This window comes from Somniosus microcephalus, chromosome 11 (genome assembly GCF_052327205.1).
Source record: "Somniosus microcephalus isolate GS21.2 chromosome 11, FLI_Smic_1.0, whole genome shotgun sequence".
Classification (NCBI taxonomy): domain Eukaryota; kingdom Metazoa; phylum Chordata; class Chondrichthyes; order Squaliformes; family Somniosidae; genus Somniosus; species Somniosus microcephalus.
This window is the reverse complement of record NC_140997.1, coordinates 32,355,576-32,377,661: the sequence shown is the minus strand read 5'-3', so window position 1 is coordinate 32,377,661 and position 22,086 is coordinate 32,355,576. Positions and strand designations below refer to the sequence as shown.

The following is a 22,086-nucleotide window of genomic DNA, read 5'->3' as shown; positions in this document are numbered from 1 at the left end:
AGCCCGATTTGCATATTAAAAATAGACCCTTGCCAGTTTCTGGAGGGTGTCCTTGCTGCCTGTTCAGAAGAGCTGGTAAAAATCGGAACCTATGGGAAGACAGCGGGACCTCAGCAGGTAAAGTCACGTGCAATTTTAACTGCCTGCTCACCTGCTCTGCTGGGCAAGCAGCGTTAAAATCGCGCCTCTAAGGTATGTCTCTTTGTATCTTTATCTTTATATTATATACTAGCTGGGGGGGCCCGGCGTTGCCAGGGCTTTTTTGGGCCTGGTCGATGTCTGGGCCGGGAGCCTGGGACTGGATTTGGGCTGTCGGCAGTTGGAGAAGCATGGGCCCCGGGGCCTCGGGTATTTTCCACTGTTTTTTAACCTAAACATTTCTAGCTTTTAATACCTTGAAAGATGAAAGTTAAAGTACTTATAAAACATTTTTGGTAAATCTTACTTTTTTTGAAAAAAATACTGACCTCGATTACCATATTTTTAGCTTCAGGCCCGGCTGGTGTGTAATGGCTGCCAGATCCCTGAGCTGAGAATGATTAGTCCCGCCCACACACGCACCGATTGGTCAACCATCAGGTGACTGAACTGTAGGATTGGTCAATCATCACGTCACAGGATTGGTCAACCTTCATGTCACTCAATGCTAATGAGTGGATAATGAGTGGAATTTTGAAGGTTTTTGAAGGGTTTTTGTATACTGCCTGTACAATTTTGTCTGAGCAAAAGTAAATACGCTTATGAGGTTTCGATAATCATAAGCTTTCTTTTGATATAACACATGTGTAGGTACGCTTATAACTTTTGATGGTATAGCCGGACAGACAGAAAGACAGACAGAAAGACAGACCATTTTATATATATCTATCTATCTATATATATATAAATCGGTACTTCTGTGTCTGTCATTCTGTCTGTCTGTCATCGCGTGTGCGTCTGTTGGGTATGCGCTCGAAAGTTACAGGGCGTACCTACGCGCGCGTTACCTCCAAAGAAAGCTTACGCTTCCGAGACGGTTTTAAGCGTATTTACGTTTCGGCCGGGCTAAAATCGCGCCCGCGGTATCCGAAAAACCTTAACATTCCGCTCATTAGCATCTCATTATCCGCTCATTAGCGACAGAGTGACCTCGAGCTCGACCAATCGTACGCCGGGTTGCTGGCGTGTGCCGCCGGGCCAATCGGTGCGTGTGTGGCCGGGCCTTATCGTTCTGAACCGAGGTGAGTCGCCGCCATCTTGATTCTAAACTTTTCCTTTCTTTTTCCCGCTTTCTGCGTCTTTAAAAAAAACGTTGCTTTTAAAACACATATTGTTTTAAAAAAAAAATGATTTAGAAACGAACTAACTTATCGAATCTCATTAATTTTCCTACCTTTCCCCGTTTTTCCAGGTAGGCCTCGAAGCCTCGGCTTCTCCTTCGCACCCACGCCCGAGCTAGGCACCTCCCGGCCCCACTCGAAGGCTGGAGGGCCGAGCCTCAGCCCAGCACCGCTGGGGTGCGCGCGCAGCAGGAGCTGAGACGCGGCGTCTCTCTCTGGCTCGGCCGGGGGGCGGGGCTTGCTGAGCGTCACCCTGGCAACCGGCCCCCCGGCCGTCTCGCACAGCCGCAATCGGCGGTCTTCACCTCGGGGGGGCCGCGACCCTCGGGGGGGGGCGCGACCCTCGGGGGGGGGGCGCGACCCTGGGGGGGCGCGCGACCCTCGGGGGGCGCCGCGACCCTCGGGGGGGGCCCCCCGCCCCCTCCCTCCCCCCCTTCCCCCCTCCCCCTCCCCCCTCCCTTCCCCCCCGCCCTCCCCCGCCCTCCCTTCCCCCCTCCCCTTCCCCTCCCCCTCCCCTCCCCCCTCTCTCCCCTCCCCTTCCCCTCTCCTTCCCCCCTCCCCCCTCTCTCCCCTCCCCCTTCCCCCCCTCCCCCGCCCTCCCTTCCCCCCCTTCCCCCCCCACCCTCCCCCCCTCCCTTCCTCCCCTCCCCCCCCCCCAGTCGCTCTCTCTCTCTCTCTTCCAACAACAACATGCCCTCGAAAAAGCCTCGGCACCGCCGGGCACTTCAGCTAGTAGATATATATAAATGAGTCTGTCTGTCTGTGTGTATGCGTGCGGTAAACTAAAAAGTTATAGAGCGTATCTGTCAGTCTGTGTGTATGCGTGCGGTAAACTCAAAAGTTATAGAGCGTACCTACACATATGTTATATCAAAAGAAAGCTTATGATTAGGGGAGTGTCATAGGTGTGTTTATTTTTTGGTCAGACAAAAATTGTTCGGACAGTTTACAAAAAACGGACAAAATCAGCTCATTTCACCGCATTAGCGTTGAGTGACGTGATGGTTGACCAATCCCACGGGGGAACCGCGGTATGATGCGTCACGGGGGGCGTTTCATGGCGTGTGTGGGCGGGGCCTAAGCCTGCGGCCTGCCGTGAGTGCGGGACCGGGAAAGGAGATACAGAGACAGAGAGAATCGCGGGGCCCGAGAGACAGCGAGCGGGGGAGTGGCAGCAGCGGCGGGCCGGAACGGGAGCTGAGCTGAGGTGAGTCGAGCCGGGCCTGAGGCGCTAGGCCGCGCACGGGTGCTCCGGGTCACCGCGTCTGGGCTCTGAGTCCAACCCCTTCCCCGTGCGCGGCCCGAGAGCCCGAGAGACAGCGAGCGGGGGAGCGGCGGCGGGCCGGAGCGGGAGCTGAGCTGAGGTGAGTCGGGCCGGGCCTAAGGCGCAAGGCCGCGCACGGGGGCTCTGGGTCACCGCGGCCGGGCTCTGAGTCCAACCCCTTCCCCGGGGTGTCTTCCTCTCTTCTCTATCTCCTTCCCTCTCTCTCTCTCTCATTACCTCTCTCTCTCTCTCTCCTTCCCCCCTCTCTCTCTCTCCTTCCCCCTCTCTCTCTCTCCTTCCCCCTCTCTCTCTCTCCTTCCCTCTCTCTCTCTCTCTCTTTTTCTCTCTCTCCTTCCCTCTCTCTCCTTCCCTCTCTCTCTCCTTCCCTCTCTCTCTCTCTCTCTCTCCTTCCCTCTCTCTCTCTCTCTCTCCTTCCCCCCCTCTCTCGCTCCTTCCCCCTCTCTCTCTCCTTCCCCCTCTCTCTCTCCTTCCCCCTCTCTCTCCTTCCCCCTCTCTCTCTCCTTCCACCCTCTCTCTCTCCTTCCCCCTCTCTCTCTCTCCTTCCCTCTCTCTTTCCCTCTCTCTCTCTCCTTCCCTCTCTCTCTCTCCTCTCTCCCTCCCCTTCCCTCTCTCCATCCCTCTCTCTCTCCTTCCCCCCTCTCTCTCTCCTTCCCCCTCTCTCTCTCTCTCCTTCCCCCCTCTCTCTCTCTCTCTCTCTCTCTCCTACCCCCCTCTCTCTCTCTCTTTCCCCCCTCTCTCTCTCTCCTTCCCCCTCTCTCTCATTAATGTCAATGATAACATTGCAAAATTATAATTCTGCTTGCTACCTCCAAATTCACATAGAAAGAAAACTGTAAAACCTGGAGTATATGGCTACTGGCGATCCCCATTAATAAAAAACGAAGTTAAAGAACCACCTCCTGGGTGCTTAGCAAGAGTCCTTCAATCCCAACAGTTTTATATACAGTTTTATAAACATGGCAGAGGGTTCTTCAGTTACCTCGGCAACGCCGGGTACTCCAGCTAGTAAGAATATATGTAAGGAGTCACACAATACCAGGTTATAGTCCAACAGTTTTATTTGAAATCACAAGCTTTCGGAGCACTGCTCCTTCGTCAGGACTTCACCTGACGAAGGAGCAGCGCTCCGAAAGCTTGTGATTTCAAATAAAACTGTTGGACTATAACCTGGTGTTGTGTGACTTCTTACATTTGTCCACCCCAGTCCAACACCGGCATCTCCACACTATAAGAATATAGTTCAGTCTTACAGCAAATAGACCAAATCACATGTAGCTCTTGTCGTGAGTTTCTCAGTTTGTTAAAAGTGAAAATGGAAGACTGACAAGAAGAAACCATGTGAAATAGTTACTGCAAAGGTTCCCTAACATTCCATGAAAATTTAAAATTGGGAGCGGACAACTGGTATAGGACAGATCCAACCAACCAATTTAGTGGCCAATACAATTCAAGTTTACGTAAGTAACTTTGCACAAGAAAAACTTTTCCAAAACATAAAAACAGCTTAATCATAAAACTTTACTGCAGAAATGAAATCAACTGCCCAGAATGACATTAGACTGTAAAGCTGAATAAAGAATACTGTACATAGAAAATTGAACTTTTCAAAGACAATAGGGAATAGACCTGGACAAGACTTTATATGCAGCAGAAGACAGGAAGCTGCATAGAACCATAGAGCACAGAAGGCCATTTAGCCCATCGTGCTTTTAGAAACATAAAATAATGGAATGATACAGCACCGAAGAAGGTAATTCGGCCCGTCGTGCCCGTGCCGGCTCTTTGGTAGAGCTATCCAGTTAATCCCAACTCCCCTGCTCTTTCCCCATAGCCGTGTAAATGTTTTCCCTTCAAGTATTTATCCAATTTTCTTTTGAATGCTATTATTGAATCTGCTTCCACCGCCCTTTCAGGCAGTGCATTCCAGATCACAAGAACTCGCTGGTGTAAAAAAATGTTTCCTCATGTCACCTCTGGTTCTTTTGCCAATCATCTTAAATCTGTGTCCTCTGGGTTACCGACCCTTCTGCCTTCAAAAGAATTATCCAATTAGTCCCACTCCCCTGCTCTTTCCCCGTGGCCCTGAAAATTATTCCTTTTCAAATACTTATCCAATTCTCTTTTCAAAGTTACTACTGAATCTGCTTCCATCACCCTTTTAGGCAGTGGATTTCAGATCATTTCAGATCGCTGCATAAAATTTTTTCTCCTCATCTCCCCTCTGGTTCTTTTGCCAATTACCTTAAATCTGTGTCCTCTGGCTACCGATCTTCCTGCCAGTGGTAACAATTTCTCCTATTTACTCTATCAAAACCCCTTTTACTTTTGAACACCTTCTTTGCTCTAAGGAGAACAATCCTTGTTTCTCCAGTCTCTCCACATAACTGAAGTCCCTCATCCCTGGTACCATTCTAGTAAATCTTGTCTGCACCCTCTCCAACGCCTTGACATCCTTCCTAAAGTGTGGTGCCCAGAATTGGACACAAAGGGGGCAATTTTAACCCTACTCGCTCAGCAGAAAGCTGGCAGGTGGAAAGTTAAAATCACCCTGTCTCTTACATGTCTGAAAGCCACCATGACAGCAACATCTGCAATTTTAACCTGCTCTCCTGAGCAGGCAGCAAGGACAGGCGCCCGGAGCCAACGGGGTCCTTCTTTACATATGCATGTTGCAGCCTGATGACATCATTGAGTCCCGACCATAATTTTAAGTGAGCCCTGAGCGGGGAATCCACCTGGAGTTAAAATCAGGGCCAATACACCAGCTGAGGCCTAACCAGTGATTTAAAAAGGTTTAGCATAACTTCCTTGTTTTTGCACTTTATATAGGCCTTGATTTTAACTGACCCGTGGAATCAGGATTGGAGGCGTGCAGGGGGTTAAATTCCCGAATTCGGGGGTCCCGACACCATCCCGCCCCCAACCCGCCTCCATGTAAGTTTCAAAGGAGGCGGGTACCCGCCCCGCACTGGGACCCGCCTACCCGAGGCGGGAAGGGATTAGTGCCAATTAACTGCCTGTTAACAGGTAGTTAACAGGCAGTTTTTAGCCTAATCCCTATTTTAAAGCTTGAAGTGTGGGATTCCCGACGGCTCCAAACCACGCCAAGTTAGAGGAGTCGGGCTGTCGGGTTGAAGGACTTGGAGGGGTCGAGATGTCGGTGTTCAGGTGAATGATGGGTGCATGAGTGCAAAGGTAAGTGTGTTTGGTGTGTCTAAAGTGTGTAAAGAAGTTTAAATTACCTGTACTTACCTTTTCAGCCTTCCTTCCTCTAGGTTTCGGGAGTCCATCATCTAACCGGCACAGAAAGCAGAACGGCTGCGAACTGTCAAAAGTGACAGCCTGCAGCTTTCTGTGCTGGAGAGATTTCTAACTGAGTCTGTGTAGAAGGACTCAGGTTAGAAGTAAGACTGTCAGTGTTTGACAGCTTCAAACAGCTGTGAAACACTGATATTTCATCTGTTAAAACGTCTTGACAGATGAAATTTCAGTCTGTGACATCACCTGTTGCCGGGTGGCCCTTAATTGGCCTGCTGAGCCCGCTGGGCGGGCTCAACAAGGTCAATCAAGTTAAAATCGCGTGGATTGGCCGCATCTCGATGGAGGCGGGACTACAACCCTGAAAGTTGTAGTCCTGGTCCTTCCTGACTTCTGAGTGATAATCACCCCCTATGGCCTTGATATTAACCACCTCTCGCAGGAGGAGGTCGGTGTGGGGTTCAAAGGTGAACTGCGCGGAATGCAATAGGATGGGAAAGAACGCTGAACAAAGATGGGCCCAGGATAAAATAAATCTTAGATACTCTCCCTCTTATTGCATGGCGAAGCATTATTGTACATGAAAACTGAGCAAAAATCTAGATTTTATAATCTCAGCAATAATTTATCAAAAAGTAGTGGAGAATCTGACATAACAATTTACAAAAAAGTTAAAATATATTTAATGCAAAGGTATTAGTTTCACATTTGTAAGAAAAATTCTAAATGAAGTCAACAAAAAGTACCTTCGATAATAATCTTAAAAAACATAGACATATATACAGGAAACTTTGTGTTATCCGGAGGCTAAATGTCCGGCAAGCTCGAGCCACCGGCAAAAATCAGGAGCCGTTCCGTTAGGTTTTTTTTCTTTTCGTTGCTTTTTTCTCTCAACAGTCAAGCTCTGCAAGGTCTTGCTGAAGCTGTTGCTAAGCTACAGAGACGCTACAGAGAGTACGGCCGACTGTTTAGAAGCTGTTGCTAAGCAACAGGGTTTGTTGCCAGATACGGAGATCAAAATCTCTGTATGTTTCAACATTAGCGCTGGTTTGTCCGGCAGTTTTGAGGGAACGGCAACAGCTCGGTCCCGTCGGTGCCGGATAGCACAAAGTTTCCTGTAATACAAAATAAGGGTGTCACATTTTAAATGATCATTTGCAAGGGAAGTGAAATAATTGCTATTAATAAGAGTATTTACCCGTCTGTACATTGGATTAGGGTCACCATACTGATACACTGTTTGAAGATTCAGATTCCGGCTATTGCGTCTGCCAACCGGGCCAGTGACAGTATGACTGCCGCCGCAAGGCCGATTAGAATTTCTGCTCATTTGGTTGTCATAGAATTCATTATAAAAACTACTAATAAAAAAAGAAATAGAAGTCAGCAATTAGTCCTAAGAAATGTTCAATATGATGATATATTTAAGATATCAACATTTAAGACACTGACAATTCTGAGTAGTGTATTATTTTTACATCAATTTGAAAAGTTAATCTGGTGACCTTTAGATCACAGGCTCTCAAACAGTGCCGAGTGTCCTACTAGTGGGGCTCAGTGTGAGGTTCACCAGGTTGCCCTTTTTCTCGCAAAGACTTAGGGGGAAAAATTCAGTTGGTTTGCGCCTCCCGTTAGCGCCTTAAGAGGGCGCTAATGGGGCGCAAAGCAACTAGCGCCCGTGCGCGGCGATGTTTGTGCCGCTCCCGAAATTAACTAGACATTTTGCGGCGGCGCTAAACACTACCGCCACGATCTCCTGCGCCGGCAGATCGTGACGTCAGTCGAGCGCGCAATGCCCCGGTAGCACCCTGGACCGGATATTGAGTGGCGCCCCCTGCCTTACCGCTTGCCGCTAGCAACGACAGGTTGAGATGAACGTTCTGCAGTCAGGAAGGTACTGGGGGAGCGCTATTTAAAGGCGACCGCTTCCTGCCTTTTCTTGTTGGTGACATTTTTGCACCACGCATTCTGAGAGAGAGAGAGACTTCTGGAGAGATTCAATGCTGTGTGAAGGAGTTTTGGGTACTGAACAGCACTTTGCAGGTTCATTTTGGTTTGCCCTTCCTTGTATCGATTTAGAAGAGACTGTGGGGGCTGCACTCTGAGCTCTTCCCCTGGGCCTCTCCATCGTTCTTTCCAGCAGATTTGATGTAAAGGTCTCTCCAGGCCGAGATTCAAGGCTGCAATGAGCAGGGTGTGGATGGAGAGCAAGATCAACCCTCCCCTTTAAGAGCTGGCTGGCGCCATTGTGTCTGTGTTCCATTGCTGACTGACATCACATGAGCTTCGCCAGCGCTCTGAGGTAGCGCCTCGCTCCTCGGCCTTTGCGCCTTAAGAGAGGTGTGTAGCGCCTGATTTAGCGCTCCAATCAACTCCGGGGGCGATAAAAGCCAAGTTTGCCGTCGGAGGCGATAATTAGCGCCAGGCGCTAAACTTTGCGCATGGCTGATAATCGCGCTCCAAACGGGGCGATACTGAATTTTCCCCCTTAGGATCTCTCAATGAAGTAAGCCTAAGGTTAAGCAAGTCTCAAAATGTTTCAAAAGCTTTCAAGATGTCAGCATTGAAATTTCTGTGCTTGAACCTGCTCCTCTCTTTCACTTGGGCTAGGCATCAATCTCACCTTGTGCTGCACATTTATTCTGATTTTTTTCTGACACGCTGGGTTGGATCTTAACTTCCAAAAATGGATGGGTTAGGGGTCGGGTGAGATGTTAAAACTTAAAAAATCTCAAACCTGACCCCAACCCGCCCACATCCAGGTTTAACGGAGGCAGGACAAGGGGCAGCTTGGCGAATTAAATTTTTTAATGAGGCTGGCAGCCTCTGATTTAACCTGGCTGGCCGGGTGGTTTCCCAGGCCTGAAGGAAGGCGAGGACAGCTTTGGGGAAGAAGGTAAATGCTTCCCCATGGCTCCCCAAGCTCTCCCCGCTGCATCAGACCACCACCCCCCACCCCCTGCCCACCACCCCAGGTTGGGGATCAGAACCCCCACCCCCCACTAGTAGCAGCAGGTGACTTACCTGCAGCTGTGGCCTACTCCGGAGTGCTTCCCGCCCGACTGGAAGCCAAGTCTGTCAATCAGCTTGACTTCCAGGCGGGGAACCTGTCAAAGCAAAACTACGCACGCTGTGGAGTCCCGAACTTTGGGCTTTCCTGACAGAAACTCCGCCCCCTCCATCTACGCAGCCCGCCCCTGTCAAGATTCAGCCCACTGCCTCAATCTGTTTGGATTAGCATCAGGGGAAAGAAGTTCTGGTCTTCTGCCTTAACTACAATTCAAGATGAGCTTTTTTTAATAATAATAATTTTTTTCCTGATAAAATGTGTTAAATTTACTCTTTATGTTGATCTGTTCTATCCACCAACAGCACGGCTCTCTTCGAGTCACCTAATTTGGTCAACCTTTCCTGATTCCTTTGACTTTTCTTTATCAACTCGCCGGTGTGAAGAGTGGACAGCAGATGCTGCTACATATCACCATATCATCTCTGACTCGACAGACTGTCAAACAGGATTCCACTGGCCACGTCAGAGTTGGGCTCTTCTCAACCACATTTGAACTGGACAGACAGTGCACCTCAAATCTTCATCTATGGGGCCTTTGTGACAACAAATGTTCTTGTGGACAAATACAAACCACTGAATCATGCCCAGTAACTAAACTATCTGGTGGTCTGGTCTATGTGTTTTGCATGTTGGTGATGGCCATATTCCAAGATGGCTGGAATTATATGCTGAGTCTGTATATACTAAATAATAATAAGTGTTGAAGGCACAGGGCTCACATTTATTTTCCTCTCTCTTTCTCTCCCTATCACTGCCTGAGTATAGGGTTTATTCTTTTATTTTTTATTCAAAAGTCAATGGTGGGTAATTTTGACTTTGGGCGATAGTGTAAAACGGGCAATATCGTTTCAGCTGCCTGTAATATATCTCTCCTGATTTTCATTTCCATGACTGAGTTGATATCACCCATTTTACACCATCACCCAACACCAAAATTACCCGCAATGCGTGTGTCCAACACTAGGACTACTGGCTGGATAGACCATAATGGTCTCCGCCAGTCCTTTACATTCCTATCTGACTCCAAATCAATGTCTTTCAAAAGATGCCTCTCCTCACTGTGTTGATTCTAGAACTCTGGAATTGATTTGCTGGGCATTTAGCTAATTACCTCCTGTCTACCCATTCCTCACCCCGCTACAATCCTACAGGACTGTAAGGTTTATTCATTTCCTTCAAAAATCAGCTAATGCAATACTCAGCAAGGTTTTTAGGTCACGTCTCTCCTTTGTTTGCCAAAGCTTAGTAGTCTCCTGCAGTGGCCAGGGCTCTGTGACAGATCCAGAAGGTCAGTGGTAATCACCACCCACATTCTTACCCATACCCATCCTCTTGTTCAAATTTAATTTAAGTACATTTTTGCAATAAGCTGCATAAATTAATTTTTCAATGTGTATTTTTCAAGTAGTTTTTAATTACTGCATTTAGGTGCTACAGCTTCTCTTCCCCACTGTCACTAAACTTATCATGTCCATGAAGAAAGGCTGAAATGGCATAATCCGTGAAAGCGAAGCTTAAGCAGTTTATTAACCCGACAGGTGCTATGTCTTCAAAACACACTCCAAAAATGAGTTATGTTTTTATAATGTGTAGAGCGACAGTTGGTTATCCGTTGTTGCTGATTGCTTTTTTTCAAACTAAGGGCTGTTGACACAGGGTGGACAGTGACAGATGGCAGGTCTGATAATCTGCACTGAGATAATATTGTACCATGTGTGTCAACTGCTAGATTAGTTTTGTTTATTACACACAACCTCAAAGACAGTCTCAAAGAAAAAAGGAAAAGAAAAATGGAAGATAATTCTCCTAACCACCAGTTGGTAACTGGAAAGCCCTGATAGCGTGGTAAGAAATATCACTTGATACACAGCTTGGGACCAAGCCTGCCAGGGGGCAAATGTGGAAATTGTGTAAGACCCAATGTTATTTCTTGATCCTACAAGCCAATGCACAATGTAGCTCAGCCTGTGATTCTTTAAGGAATTGTCTTAATGCTTTCCGTACCTACAACAGTGTTGTGGCTGCACTCATTTTCTATGCGTGAGCCAGCCATGTCAAGCCAGTTTGCTGAGACTGGAGACTCTGTGGTTAATAAAAGTTACATGAGCTAGTCAGAGAATCCCTGTGGTGTCATCGACAGGCTTGCCAATATATTCTATTTTAATTTCTAGAGGCAGACCTTTTCAAAGCAACCAGGAATGATAAAATAACACCTTTGGAATAAAACAAAACCTCAATACAAAATTATTTTGAATGATTTTAAAGAATGATTGTACTATTCTAAAAGAAAAACAATCAGCACCCAGGATGAAAATGGAAAAGTGGAACAGAAAAAACATACTCTACTAATGTGATATTTCTAGTTTTCACTGCAGCCATCTTATGCTCTCATTGAGTAAGAATTGGCAAGCGGTGTCATGGTAATGGCATTCTTGTGTTGTGAATTTGTGCTGACTGTAAACCTGATCAAAACTACCTAAATGCATTTCAATCAAGGATCTTAAAAGCCATCAGAAAGCTAACTTCCATCCCAACAGTCTGGGCTAAATTCAAACCCAGTACCAGCAGTGAATGGAAGCTGTAGTAACACATTGTAAACCCTTCTCGGAATATGCATGATCTATTCATACCCCCTTTGTTGTTTCAGAGAGTCTAGTTCAGGTGCAGTAGTTGGGCGGATTCTAGGATGCAGAGCTGAAGCAGCTATGGTGATAAGATGTCTGAAAGGCAACAAATTGAGAAATTTTAGTTCTTTATAAATGCTACAATTATTTTACAATATTAAAGTATATCAAGTATACTACTGTCCCTACATTACAACAATGACTACACTTCAAAAGTGCTTAATTGTCTGTGAAGCACTTTTGGATGTCCCAAGATCATGAAAGGCACTATATAAATGTAGATTATTTCTTTTAACTTATTTTGGCAATTCACAGCTACTTTTAGCAGTTGAAGCAATGAAGGCCAATGATGAGAAATTACTGCCCATTACACCAGAGCAAATCTTCAGTATTTTTTATATTTATAAGTGTGTGCCCTTTAAACCTACAGGTGTAACCACTCCTGCAGTGTCGTGCTGTGGAAATGAATGCTCAGGGCAGGATGCAGATCAGTACTGATGTAAAAAGACTGCTGAGCACTTGGTTTGAGTATAAAACAAGGCTTTAATCAACTGTTTCACAACCATGAGATTCTAGTTACATCACTAGTTCCTGGTTACAGAAACATCCTGAGCAAGCTGGGCCCACGCCCGAGTATTTATACTTCTTGGACGGCGCCACCAGCTGGCCGCCTAGTGTTACTTCATGAGTCAGGATAAGATTCATGACAAGTACCTTAGCTTTGATTGTGGGAAGGCTAATTAAAACGCTACAGACATTGTGGGCTCGATATAAACGCAGAGGTAATTGGAGGAGTTGGGAGGATTTAATTATAGAGGACAAAATTAGAAATGGAGTCAGAACTGTCAAAGGCTGTGCCCCGGTTCAACGACACCTCACTCGATGTACTGCTGCATGCAGTAAATGGGAAGGAGGTAATATTCCCAAGCAATGGCAAGAATAAACCTACTACTGTCACCAAGAAGGCGTGGCTAGAGGTGGTTGAGGAGGTCAGCAGCAGGAGTATAATGCCCTGTACCGGGATCCAGTGCGTGAAGCGGTTTAATGACCTAACCAGGTCAGGAAAGGTGCGCACAGTTACAGATGTACCCACATCCTGTAGTGCACCCCCTTGCTCTCTCTTGTCAAGCGTACTCCATCACATCACTCTTCACAGCCACTTAAGTTTTAAGAGCACCCATCGTTCACTTCCTAATGTCCCCATCTAGCCATCTACCACTGCCGTTCACCCCAATCCTTATGCAATGTAATGCCAGCTCAGTCAGCTCATCTGATTGTAAACACAAGTCCTCAAATACATGCTAGTGGCACTCGTGATGCATTTGGCTCACAGTCACCCTCACTGAATGCACTGGGACCTCGCAGCTGCATGGTGACAGCATTAAATAGGAACAAGTGAACAGGAGTAGGCTATTTAGCCCCTCGAGCCTGTTCGCCATTCAATGAGATCGTGGCTGATCCATGACCTAACTCCATAAGTAGTGAAGCAAGAATTAGTTGAGCTCCATATACTTATTGCTATTTTCCTCAGATTAGCAGAGGCACAATTCATGGGAGGAAAAATAGCAATAGTCCTGTGGGTGGGTCCTCTTAGACAGTTAGGTAGGTTTTCACCTGGTGAATCACAGTTCATAAGTCAGCACGAGCAGAGAGTAGTGGTCGGGACAGCTGTGGACAGTCCGCAGCAGATAGCACAATCCTCCCCAAGCTCTGCTCAGCGGGACGTAGATGCTGAACCCCGGGGGCCATCAAGGAAAAGCAGAATGATAGAGGGACAGCAGAAAATTTGCGAGATGTTGGCAGTCCTGCCATGCACCGTCCACAATCGCACAGAGGATGGAGGAGTTCAGCTCAAGCATTTGTGGATTGATGTCGCAGGCCATTGTGGGGCTGCCTTCCATGGATAGACTGGCCTCCTCCCTGGAACTTCAATCGCAGCTATGAAACCAGTCCATGCAGGCCATGACCACGGCCATGCAAACTATGGATGCCAACATATCTGCCGCCTTAAACAGCATGACAGATACCTCAGTTGTGGTCTTATACAGCGTCACTGATCTGCTCCAAGCTGCTCGCCCACAGAGAGGTAGGAGTGATGTGCCGCTGGCTCAGGAGAGGGATGATGGCGAAAGGGGACACTCAAAGCACTCCCATGTCTCACTCGTTGCCTCCTCTCAACCAGTACCCAACATGCTGCCTCCACTCCCGATGGCCAAGTCTCCCCCTGCACAGTGCACTCACGGGCTCCAACACCCAGAAGTCGTCGGCCAACAGCATCTCAGCCATCAGAGCAGGGATCAGAGCAGCCTGCCTCTACCTCTGCTGAAGTTACAGGGGTTGCACCACATAAGAGCGGTAGGCAAAGGAAAAGAAAAGCTTTGTAGTTCAGCAAGGGTACGCACAATGGAGTTTGTGAAAATGTTGTGTTATGAAATTTCCTTTATTTAAGCAAATCACATGAAATGTATTATTTTATTATTTTGCACCAGTTTCCTAAGTTGACTATTGCTGCATTCCGACTGCCAACTCGCCTTTACAGTTGCTTGGTGATAAATATGAAGACATGAATTATTGATGGGGACCAATTGGTGCAAGTGCAATGGGTGGATGGTTAGTTACCAGACTGCTTTGTGTCAGTGGAGGGGGGGGCGGTGCGGGGGTATGATTGTTTCTTTGGTCCAGTGTGAGTTACTAACTGAACCTTTGAGCTATTAGGGAATCCCTTTCAGCCGAAGCAGCAACGTGAGTGACTGGTCTGGCGTTGCAGGCCCCACCTTTATCTTCCTCCTCCTCTTCATTGGAATCCTCATCAGATGAAGAGTGATGAGCGGCTTGTTCCTCCTCCACCTCTAGTCTTCACTGCTACACAATGTTGTGCAGAACACAGCACACAATGATTATCAGGGAGACCCCCGCTGGCGAGTATTGAAGGGCACCTCCAGACCTGTCCAGGTGCCTGAAACACATTGAGCATGCTGATGGCTTGCTCGATGACACATCTGGTTGTCATATGGCTGTCGTTGTAGCGCTCTTGGGGTTCAATGGTGGGGTTCCTCAGAAGTGTCATCAGCCAGGTTTGAAGGGCGTATCCTTTGTCACCTAGCAGCCACCCTTTAAGGGTTCTTCCAGGTACGGGGATGTCGGACTGCTGCAGTATGAAAGCATCATGGCAGCTCCCAGGGAATCTAGCGCAGACCTGCATGAACCTTTTCCTGTGGTTACACACCAGCTGAACATTGAAGGAATGAAATCCCTTGCAGTTGACAAATACTCCTGGTTGATCTGGGGGTGCTCGGGTTGCTACGTGTGTGCAATCGATGGCACCCTGTACCTGTGGAAAGCCAGCCAGAGTTACGAATCCGAGTGCCCACTCATTCTAGCTATTGTCATCACAGGGGAAGTTTACATACCTCCCAGCCCTGGCAAACAATCCATCCATTACCTGCCTTATGCATTTATGTACAGCTGACTGGGAGACACTCGCTATGTCTCCGGTAGCACCCCGGAAGGAACCAGAGGCAAAAAGGTTGAGGCGGTGGTGACTCGTAATGCGTAGCCACCAGGTCCAGCATGGAGCAGGTCTTCTTCTAGGAGGCTGCAGATGTCTGCGACCACCGGACGTGTCAATCTGAGCCTTCGGAAGCACTGCTCTTCCGAGAGGTCAAGGAAGCTGAGCCTCTGTTACATGGGTAGTGCTTCCTGTGGACTCGACCCCTCTGTTGTTGCCCTCTCTGGTCCACCTGCAGCTCCCTCCACAGCACGCCCTTGCTGCTGCTGATATCGAATGTCTTCCTCATCCAAAGCCCAATCTAAAGCAGCCATGGCGCCACCCATCCTGATGTTCTGTGTGTGAAGACCTCCAAACTGTACAAATAAGTCTCTTACAACAAGTACTCCCACCAAACCATTTCCCAGAGGGAACTGAAAAAGCAACTGTGAGCACTGAGCCTTTATTAATCTTCGGACTCCTGACCTTTAACTAGCCCCATGAAATGCCGCTCAATCTCGCCTTCATTTTAAAGCCGAATTTCCAGAAGCCTGGGAAACCTGTGCAGGAGGCGTTAACTTCAAACTGCTGCAAAAATCTAATTAAATCACCCTAATTTAAATATTGAAATCATTAACCCGTCCCTCCAGAAAGGGTTGCTCGCACGCACCCAAACCCGACGCGGTTAAACAAGAAGTGGGTGTGTTCACAGCTGGTTGGTTCGGGTTTTAGATTTTTGCACTTTTAACCCTCCTCCCCCACCCTGCCCGACCCTCTCTGCCACCTCCGCCCCCCCCCTCCCCGTCATGGGGGGGGGAGGTTAAAATTCTGATATCTATGGCTAGATTCTCATCTGGGATCCTGCTTGAAATACAATGGGATGGTGTGTGAGAATGAGCAAAATTTAGTGGCGAGGCTTATTCCTGAATTTCCCCTTTTCCGACTGCCATATGCAGTGAGGTGGGTGGTGGGCGGCAGTAGTGGACCCAAGATTAGGGAATGGAGGCTGAAAGCCGCCTTTTTCGACCCCTCCACTGCCTTTGTTTTGTCATTCTACTGTTATGATATCCAGTCCTGGATGAGCTGCAATTTACTCAAATTAAACACTATGTAGACCGCAACTGTTGTCTTCAGCCTCCGTCACAAACTCTGTTCCCTCACCACAGATTCCATCCCCCTCCCTGGCCACTAAGTAATACAACGGAAGATCAATTAACGATGAGCAATGAGTAAAAAACAAAAATCCATGGGATGCAATCCCAGCAAAATAGCCTATCATTGTATCAAAGCTGTACATCATTTTATAAATTAAATCTCCATTTAGCCTTCTCTGCTCCAGTGAGGATAGTCCCAATATCTCAAATCTCTCATCATAACAATAGCTTCTCATTCCTGGTATTATCCTGCTGAATCTACTCTTTATGGCTTTAATGTCCTTTCTATGAGACACTCAAAATTGCATATAGAATTACATTTAGAATTTTACAGCACAGAAACAAGCCATTTGGCCCAATAGGCCTATGCCGGTGTTTATGCTCCACACGAGCCTCTTCCCACCTTACTTCATCTCACCATATCAACATATCCTTCTATTCTTTTCTCCCTCAAGTACTTATCTAGCTTCCCCTTAAATGCATCTATGCTATTCGGTTCAACCATTCCATGTAGTAGTCTCAACTTTAGCATCGCTCTTCCTTTACAAATTTATCACAACCTCTCCTGCAATCTATCCCCAACCCACAAAACCCAAAATGCTGTTGACTTTTTTTCATGGTTTCCTCTATCTGCACTCACATTTTCAGCGAATTATCTATTTGCACCCCTAGGTCTCTCTGATCTTCCACACTGTTAAGCATTTTTCCATTTAGTCTGTACGCCCATTTCTTGATTTTGCCTCCCAAAATACAATATCTTATACTTCTCTGCATTCAATTGTATCTGCCACTTCAATGCCCAATCTGCTAGCCTGTCTATTTCCTCCAGAAATCTTTTACAGTCCTCCTTGCTGCTTGCCAAACCTACCATTGTTCCCTTTCTGCAGCACACCTTTATTCCACTGAAACTGCAGGTGACATTTCCAATGGGGGTCAACTGTTCCCTCTACAAAGCTCCTGACAGGTCAATCATAAAAGAGTTGTAGGAGTAGTCAGTGTCAAGGAATGGTTCAGAAGTGTTGCTTCATCTGCTCTGACGTGTTTTAACATCTTCATGAATATGCACTGCTTACGGGCAAAGGCTGCCTGCAACCTTTGTGAGAATATTTTGAGGAGGTCACTGGCATGGTGGATAGGGGAGTGTCTATGGATGTTATCTATATGGACTTTCAGAAAGCATTCAGTGGCCCGGATGTTGTGGTCAGCGGCGAAGGAACTGCGCTCACCACTGACCTCGAAGAAAGTGTCCACAAAGATTTAGCGGGCTCTCTGGTGTCGATTTCCTCTATTATGTCATCAGTTTCATTCTGGCGCCATCTACAGGAGATCTCTGGCGTCCAGGAACAGTGAATTTATCAAGCAGGCTGAGCAGCCAATCAAATTGATGCATTCTTACAGACAGCAAACCAGGAAGTAAAGAGCACTGATTATCATTTACTTTTTAATCATTTTACAGAGTTAAAATAAAGATTAGGACATACACATGGGGTTAAGGTAGAAGCTGAAATATCAAACAAAATTGACAATTAAAGAAAAAATATTATCTATAGGATTTTTATCATGGAATGGAAGGAATGACACACCAGAATTATTAATTTAGTTTTACAGGGCCAGAGAGGTTGTTCAGCAGTAATTATGGCCTCGATTTTCCCTACCTCGGCAGGTCTGTGGCGGGCGACTTCGGTGGCGGGTCCCAGCCCTGTTCCTGTCTCTATCCCGGCCTCTGAAATGACTTTCCCGATTGTTAAGCCCGACCAGCAAGTTTCCCGGCGAACTGAAGGAAGTGGGTCTGATGACGTCATTTGATGACGTGTCATCAGCCGGTTTCCTTAAAGGGTCCATGTGCAAATTTACTTTGACATTTGTGCTGTCGATGTTCTACAGCATTGAAGTGCTGCAAACACTGACAAGCACTGCACAGAGGTGCACTGCTGCACCCAGGCTCTCCCATGATTCCCTCCATATGCCTTATGGAGGGAGCCACAGCACGTAGGGAGGTTCTCTTCCCTTCCAATGGGTGGAAGAGACCTCCTCAGAGACCAACGCAGCCTGGTTGCACATTGCACAGGAGGGCACAAGCAGGGATGTCATCAGGAGGACCTGGCTGCAGTGGCGCAAACCTTTCAATGATCTCAGTAGATCACGAAATGTTACTGCAAAGCCACACTCAACCTCATCCTGCTGTGCCTCTCATCACATCCTCATCACTCTGCCTTCCCTACCCTACTCCAGCACATCCTTACTCACACCAACTTACCTTGCATCTCCACCCATCTCTCTCTATCTACATTATCACTTCCCCATCTCACTAGCCACTCCTCACACTCAACCTTATCCGAGTCCAATCATACCAACTAAGAACACACAAGGGTAGGCACTTGTGTGTTTTAGCCAATGTTCATGTGAAGTTTCTGTTAATGTGCTGAGAAACATTGAAATCTTTACTTTCAACACTTTGCGTTCTTGGACAGATTTGTGTGCTCCTTTGGAAATGGCTTAGTGAGTTGCAGTGAATGGTGAGATATAACGGTGCCCCCCGCAATGGTGATGAGTGTGAAAGGAATGGCTTGGGCATTGTAGGGATGCTTTATGCTGTTGGCGTGGGGTGGTGCCAACCTGGCACCTCATGTAGCAGCCAGGGTGTGCAGCATCAAGTGAAGTAAATGCAGCCATGGTGAGGCCATCCCTAATGTCCCGGGCAGCAATGTGGTCGTGTGCTGATGCCCTCTATCCTGTGCAGCATCAGGTGATTGCGGAGACGGTTGGGTGCTGCTGGTGTGCCTGGTGATACTAGTGTTGGGGCTGATCTTGGTCAGTTTCGGAGGATCAAGGTGAGAGAGTATAAAGGGCACCCATGCTGATGGAATAGAAGGCAGGTGAAGTAGAAATGTAGAAGCGATCTGTCAATGGTGGAAGAGGTAATGAGGTCAGACTGGATGGAGAATTGTGCAAAGACTTGCAACATTCTGAATCTGTAGTGGACATGCAGTTTAGAGAAGCTAGTGGTTAAGGGAACATCTCTCAATCAGCTGGGAGTTTTGACTTTACATCTGAAGCTGTCAACTCAACAGCTGATTCAATGGCAAGTGACCTCCCGCCTCAGCTTCACAGCTGAGGTCTAGGCACAGCGGAAAACCGGTGGGCAACGTGTCAAATTCAAAAAGCTGGGAAAAAAGCATTGTTAAGTGGCTGTAAACAAACCACTAATGATTTGAATTGGGTCCCCCGCCGCTGCCTGTTGGGTCTTTTTTAAAATTCATTTATGGGATATGGGCCTCGCTGGCAAGGCCAGCCATTATTGCTGATCCCTAATTGCCCTTGAGAAGGTGGTGGTGAGCTGCCTTCTTGAACCGCTGCAGTCCATGTGGTGAAAATACTCCCACAGTGCTGTTAGGGAGGGAGTTCCAGGATTTTGATCCAGTGACGATGAAGGATCGGCGATATACTTCTAAGTCAGGATTGTGTGTGACTTGGAGGGGAACTTGGAGGTGGTGGTGCTCCCATGCGCCTGCTGCCTTTGTCCTTCTAGGTGGAAGAGGTCGCGGGTTTGGGAGGTGCTGCCGAAGAAGCCTTGGCGAGTTGCTGCAGTGCATCTTGTAGATGGTACACACTGCAGCCACATTACGCAGCTGGTGGAGGAAGTGAATGTTTAAGGTGGTGGATAGGGTGCCAATCAAGTGTGCCGCTTTGTCCTGGATGGTGTCGAAGTTTTTGAGTGTTGTTGGAGCTGCACTCATCCAGGCAAGTGGAGAGTATTCCATCACACTCCTTACTTGTGCCTTGTAGATGGTGGAAAGGCTTTGAGGAGTCAGGAGGTGAGACACTCACCGCAGAATACCTAGCCTCTGACATGCTCTTGTTGCCACAGTATTTATGTGGCTGGTCCAGTTAAGTTTCTGGTCAATGGTGACCCCCAGGATGTTGATGCTGGGGGATTCAGCGATGGTAATGCCGTTGAATGTCAAGGGGCTGTGGTTAGATTCTCGCTTGTTGGAGATAGTCATTGCCTGGCACTTCTGTGGCGCGAATGTTACCTGCCACTTATCAGCCCAAGCCTGAACGTCGTCCAGGTCTTGTTGCATGCAGGCATGGATTGCTTCATTATCTGAGGAGTTGTGAATGGCGCTGAACTCTGTGCAGTCATCAGTGAACATCCCCATTTCTGATCTTATGCTGGAGGGAAGGTCATTGATGAAGCAGCTGAAGATGGTTGGGCCTAGGACACTGCCCTGGCAGACCCGACATCGGGAAATGCAGGTGTGCGCGTTCTGACAGCAGGCTCCCGACCCGCTGTCAATCATTTTAAATTTCACAGCTGACCCGCCACCAATCGGGTCCGCTAAGTGTCGGCAAAATCACAGCCTATGACTTAGTACGTCATTAAAAACTCAGTTGCACCTCATTCAGCAAGGCTTAACTTTTTCAATGGTTGTTACAGCGAGAATAGTGCGTAAAAAGGTGAAGTTCACGTCAAATTACTGATTCTGTGCTGATTGCATCTGCAAAGACTGCAACAGCACACCCTGTGGAGGAGCAGGGTATCACTGGCAGCAACTTCTGGATTTCCGCGATTAACTGCGCAGTTGCGGATGCCAGAAGTTGCTGTCAGTTTAACACATTAATGACAGTTTTGCCGTCATTACAATGTAAATTCCGGGCCAACATTGTTCTGAGATTACAAGAGATTATCAAAAATGAAAGCACATAGAATTGGAGGTAATTTTGTGACAGAGCTGGTAATTGGTTGAGAGACAGGAAACTGAGATGAGGGATAAAGGGAACAATCTCTGATTGGTAGGATGTGACAAGTGGGTGACCCGGGGGATTTCTACTTGGTCATCAGCTTTTCACCATATACATCAATGACAGATGAAGAAATAGAGAGTTATATATCCAAGTTTGCAGACAACACCAAGTGCCATGGAAGTTCATAGGACTGCCGTCTTGGTTTTGGAGGCCACTGTTGAAAAGGGCTTCCAAGCTGTCACATCACTCTTGCAGTATGTTGTCAAGCAGATGATTAGGAGTGCTGAGCAGCCGCCCAGGACAGTGGCCTTGGCTCCATGACAGAATGCCTACTCGCCCGCCAGTGCTATTGCTGGTGCCACTCAGCCAGCTAGCCCAGACTACTCCAGCCAACGCTGAGCTACTGCGGTCTGCAGCTGGGCCCTGTAGGTCATCCTCCAAGGCCGTCTGAAGTGTCCTCAATGGAAGCTTAGTAGCCTTCCACCTCCCAAGCTGAAGCCATTGGGGAAGAACCTCATAGGAACACCAAGATAGGAAAGCGAGCACACAAGATAGGCACTAAGGGCTTACACAAGGGTGATTAGTCATTTTTTTTGTCAATGCTGACATAATTTGTTTGATGCACATGATAAACTCACAGGTAATGACAGTGAAAAGGCAGAAATATTGAATAATTACTTTGCCTCGGTATTTACCAGGGAAAATAACATGTTGGGCATGACATTAGAAGAAGACATCGAAAAGAATATAATGACATTCAAGATAGAAGGGGGGGGGAGGAGATAATTGATAAACTAATCAAACTGAAGAGAGGATAAACCCTTGGTCCACTTGGACTGCATCCGTGCATATTAAAAGAAGGTAGGGAAGAGATAGCAGAGACATTATTACATATATCTATATATAGAAAAAAAATCATTAGAAAAGAGAATAGTGCCAGAGGACTGGCAGACAGCTAATGTGATTCCTATATATAAAAAGGGAGATAGAACAAGTCCAAGGAACTATAAACCAATTAGCTTCACGTCAGTGGTGGGAAAGATAACTGAGTCCTTAATCAAAGATGTAATAGAAAAACATCTAGAAACTGAATATATAATTCAGTTTCTAGATGTTTTCTAGAGTAGTCAGCATGGATTCCAA

General features: G+C 47.2%; 1 protein-coding gene across 2 annotated transcripts in view; it reads right to left on the bottom strand.

Moving 5' to 3' along the window:
• LOC147110456 (uncharacterized) overlaps positions 1-22,086 on the bottom strand; it is a 208,104-nt gene that overhangs the window by 62,690 nt on the left and 123,328 nt on the right. The window contains exons 13-14 of one of the 2 annotated variants that reach the window (XM_086002261.1): positions 11,563-11,652; positions 7,061-7,223 (exon numbers count right to left, since the gene is read on the bottom strand). In XM_086002261.1, coding sequence (XP_085858387.1) covers positions 7,061-7,223; positions 11,563-11,652 — 253 coding nt within the window. The remainder of the gene's footprint in view (positions 1-7,060; positions 7,224-11,562; positions 11,653-22,086) is intronic. The other variant, XM_086002262.1, reaches the window with a different exon arrangement.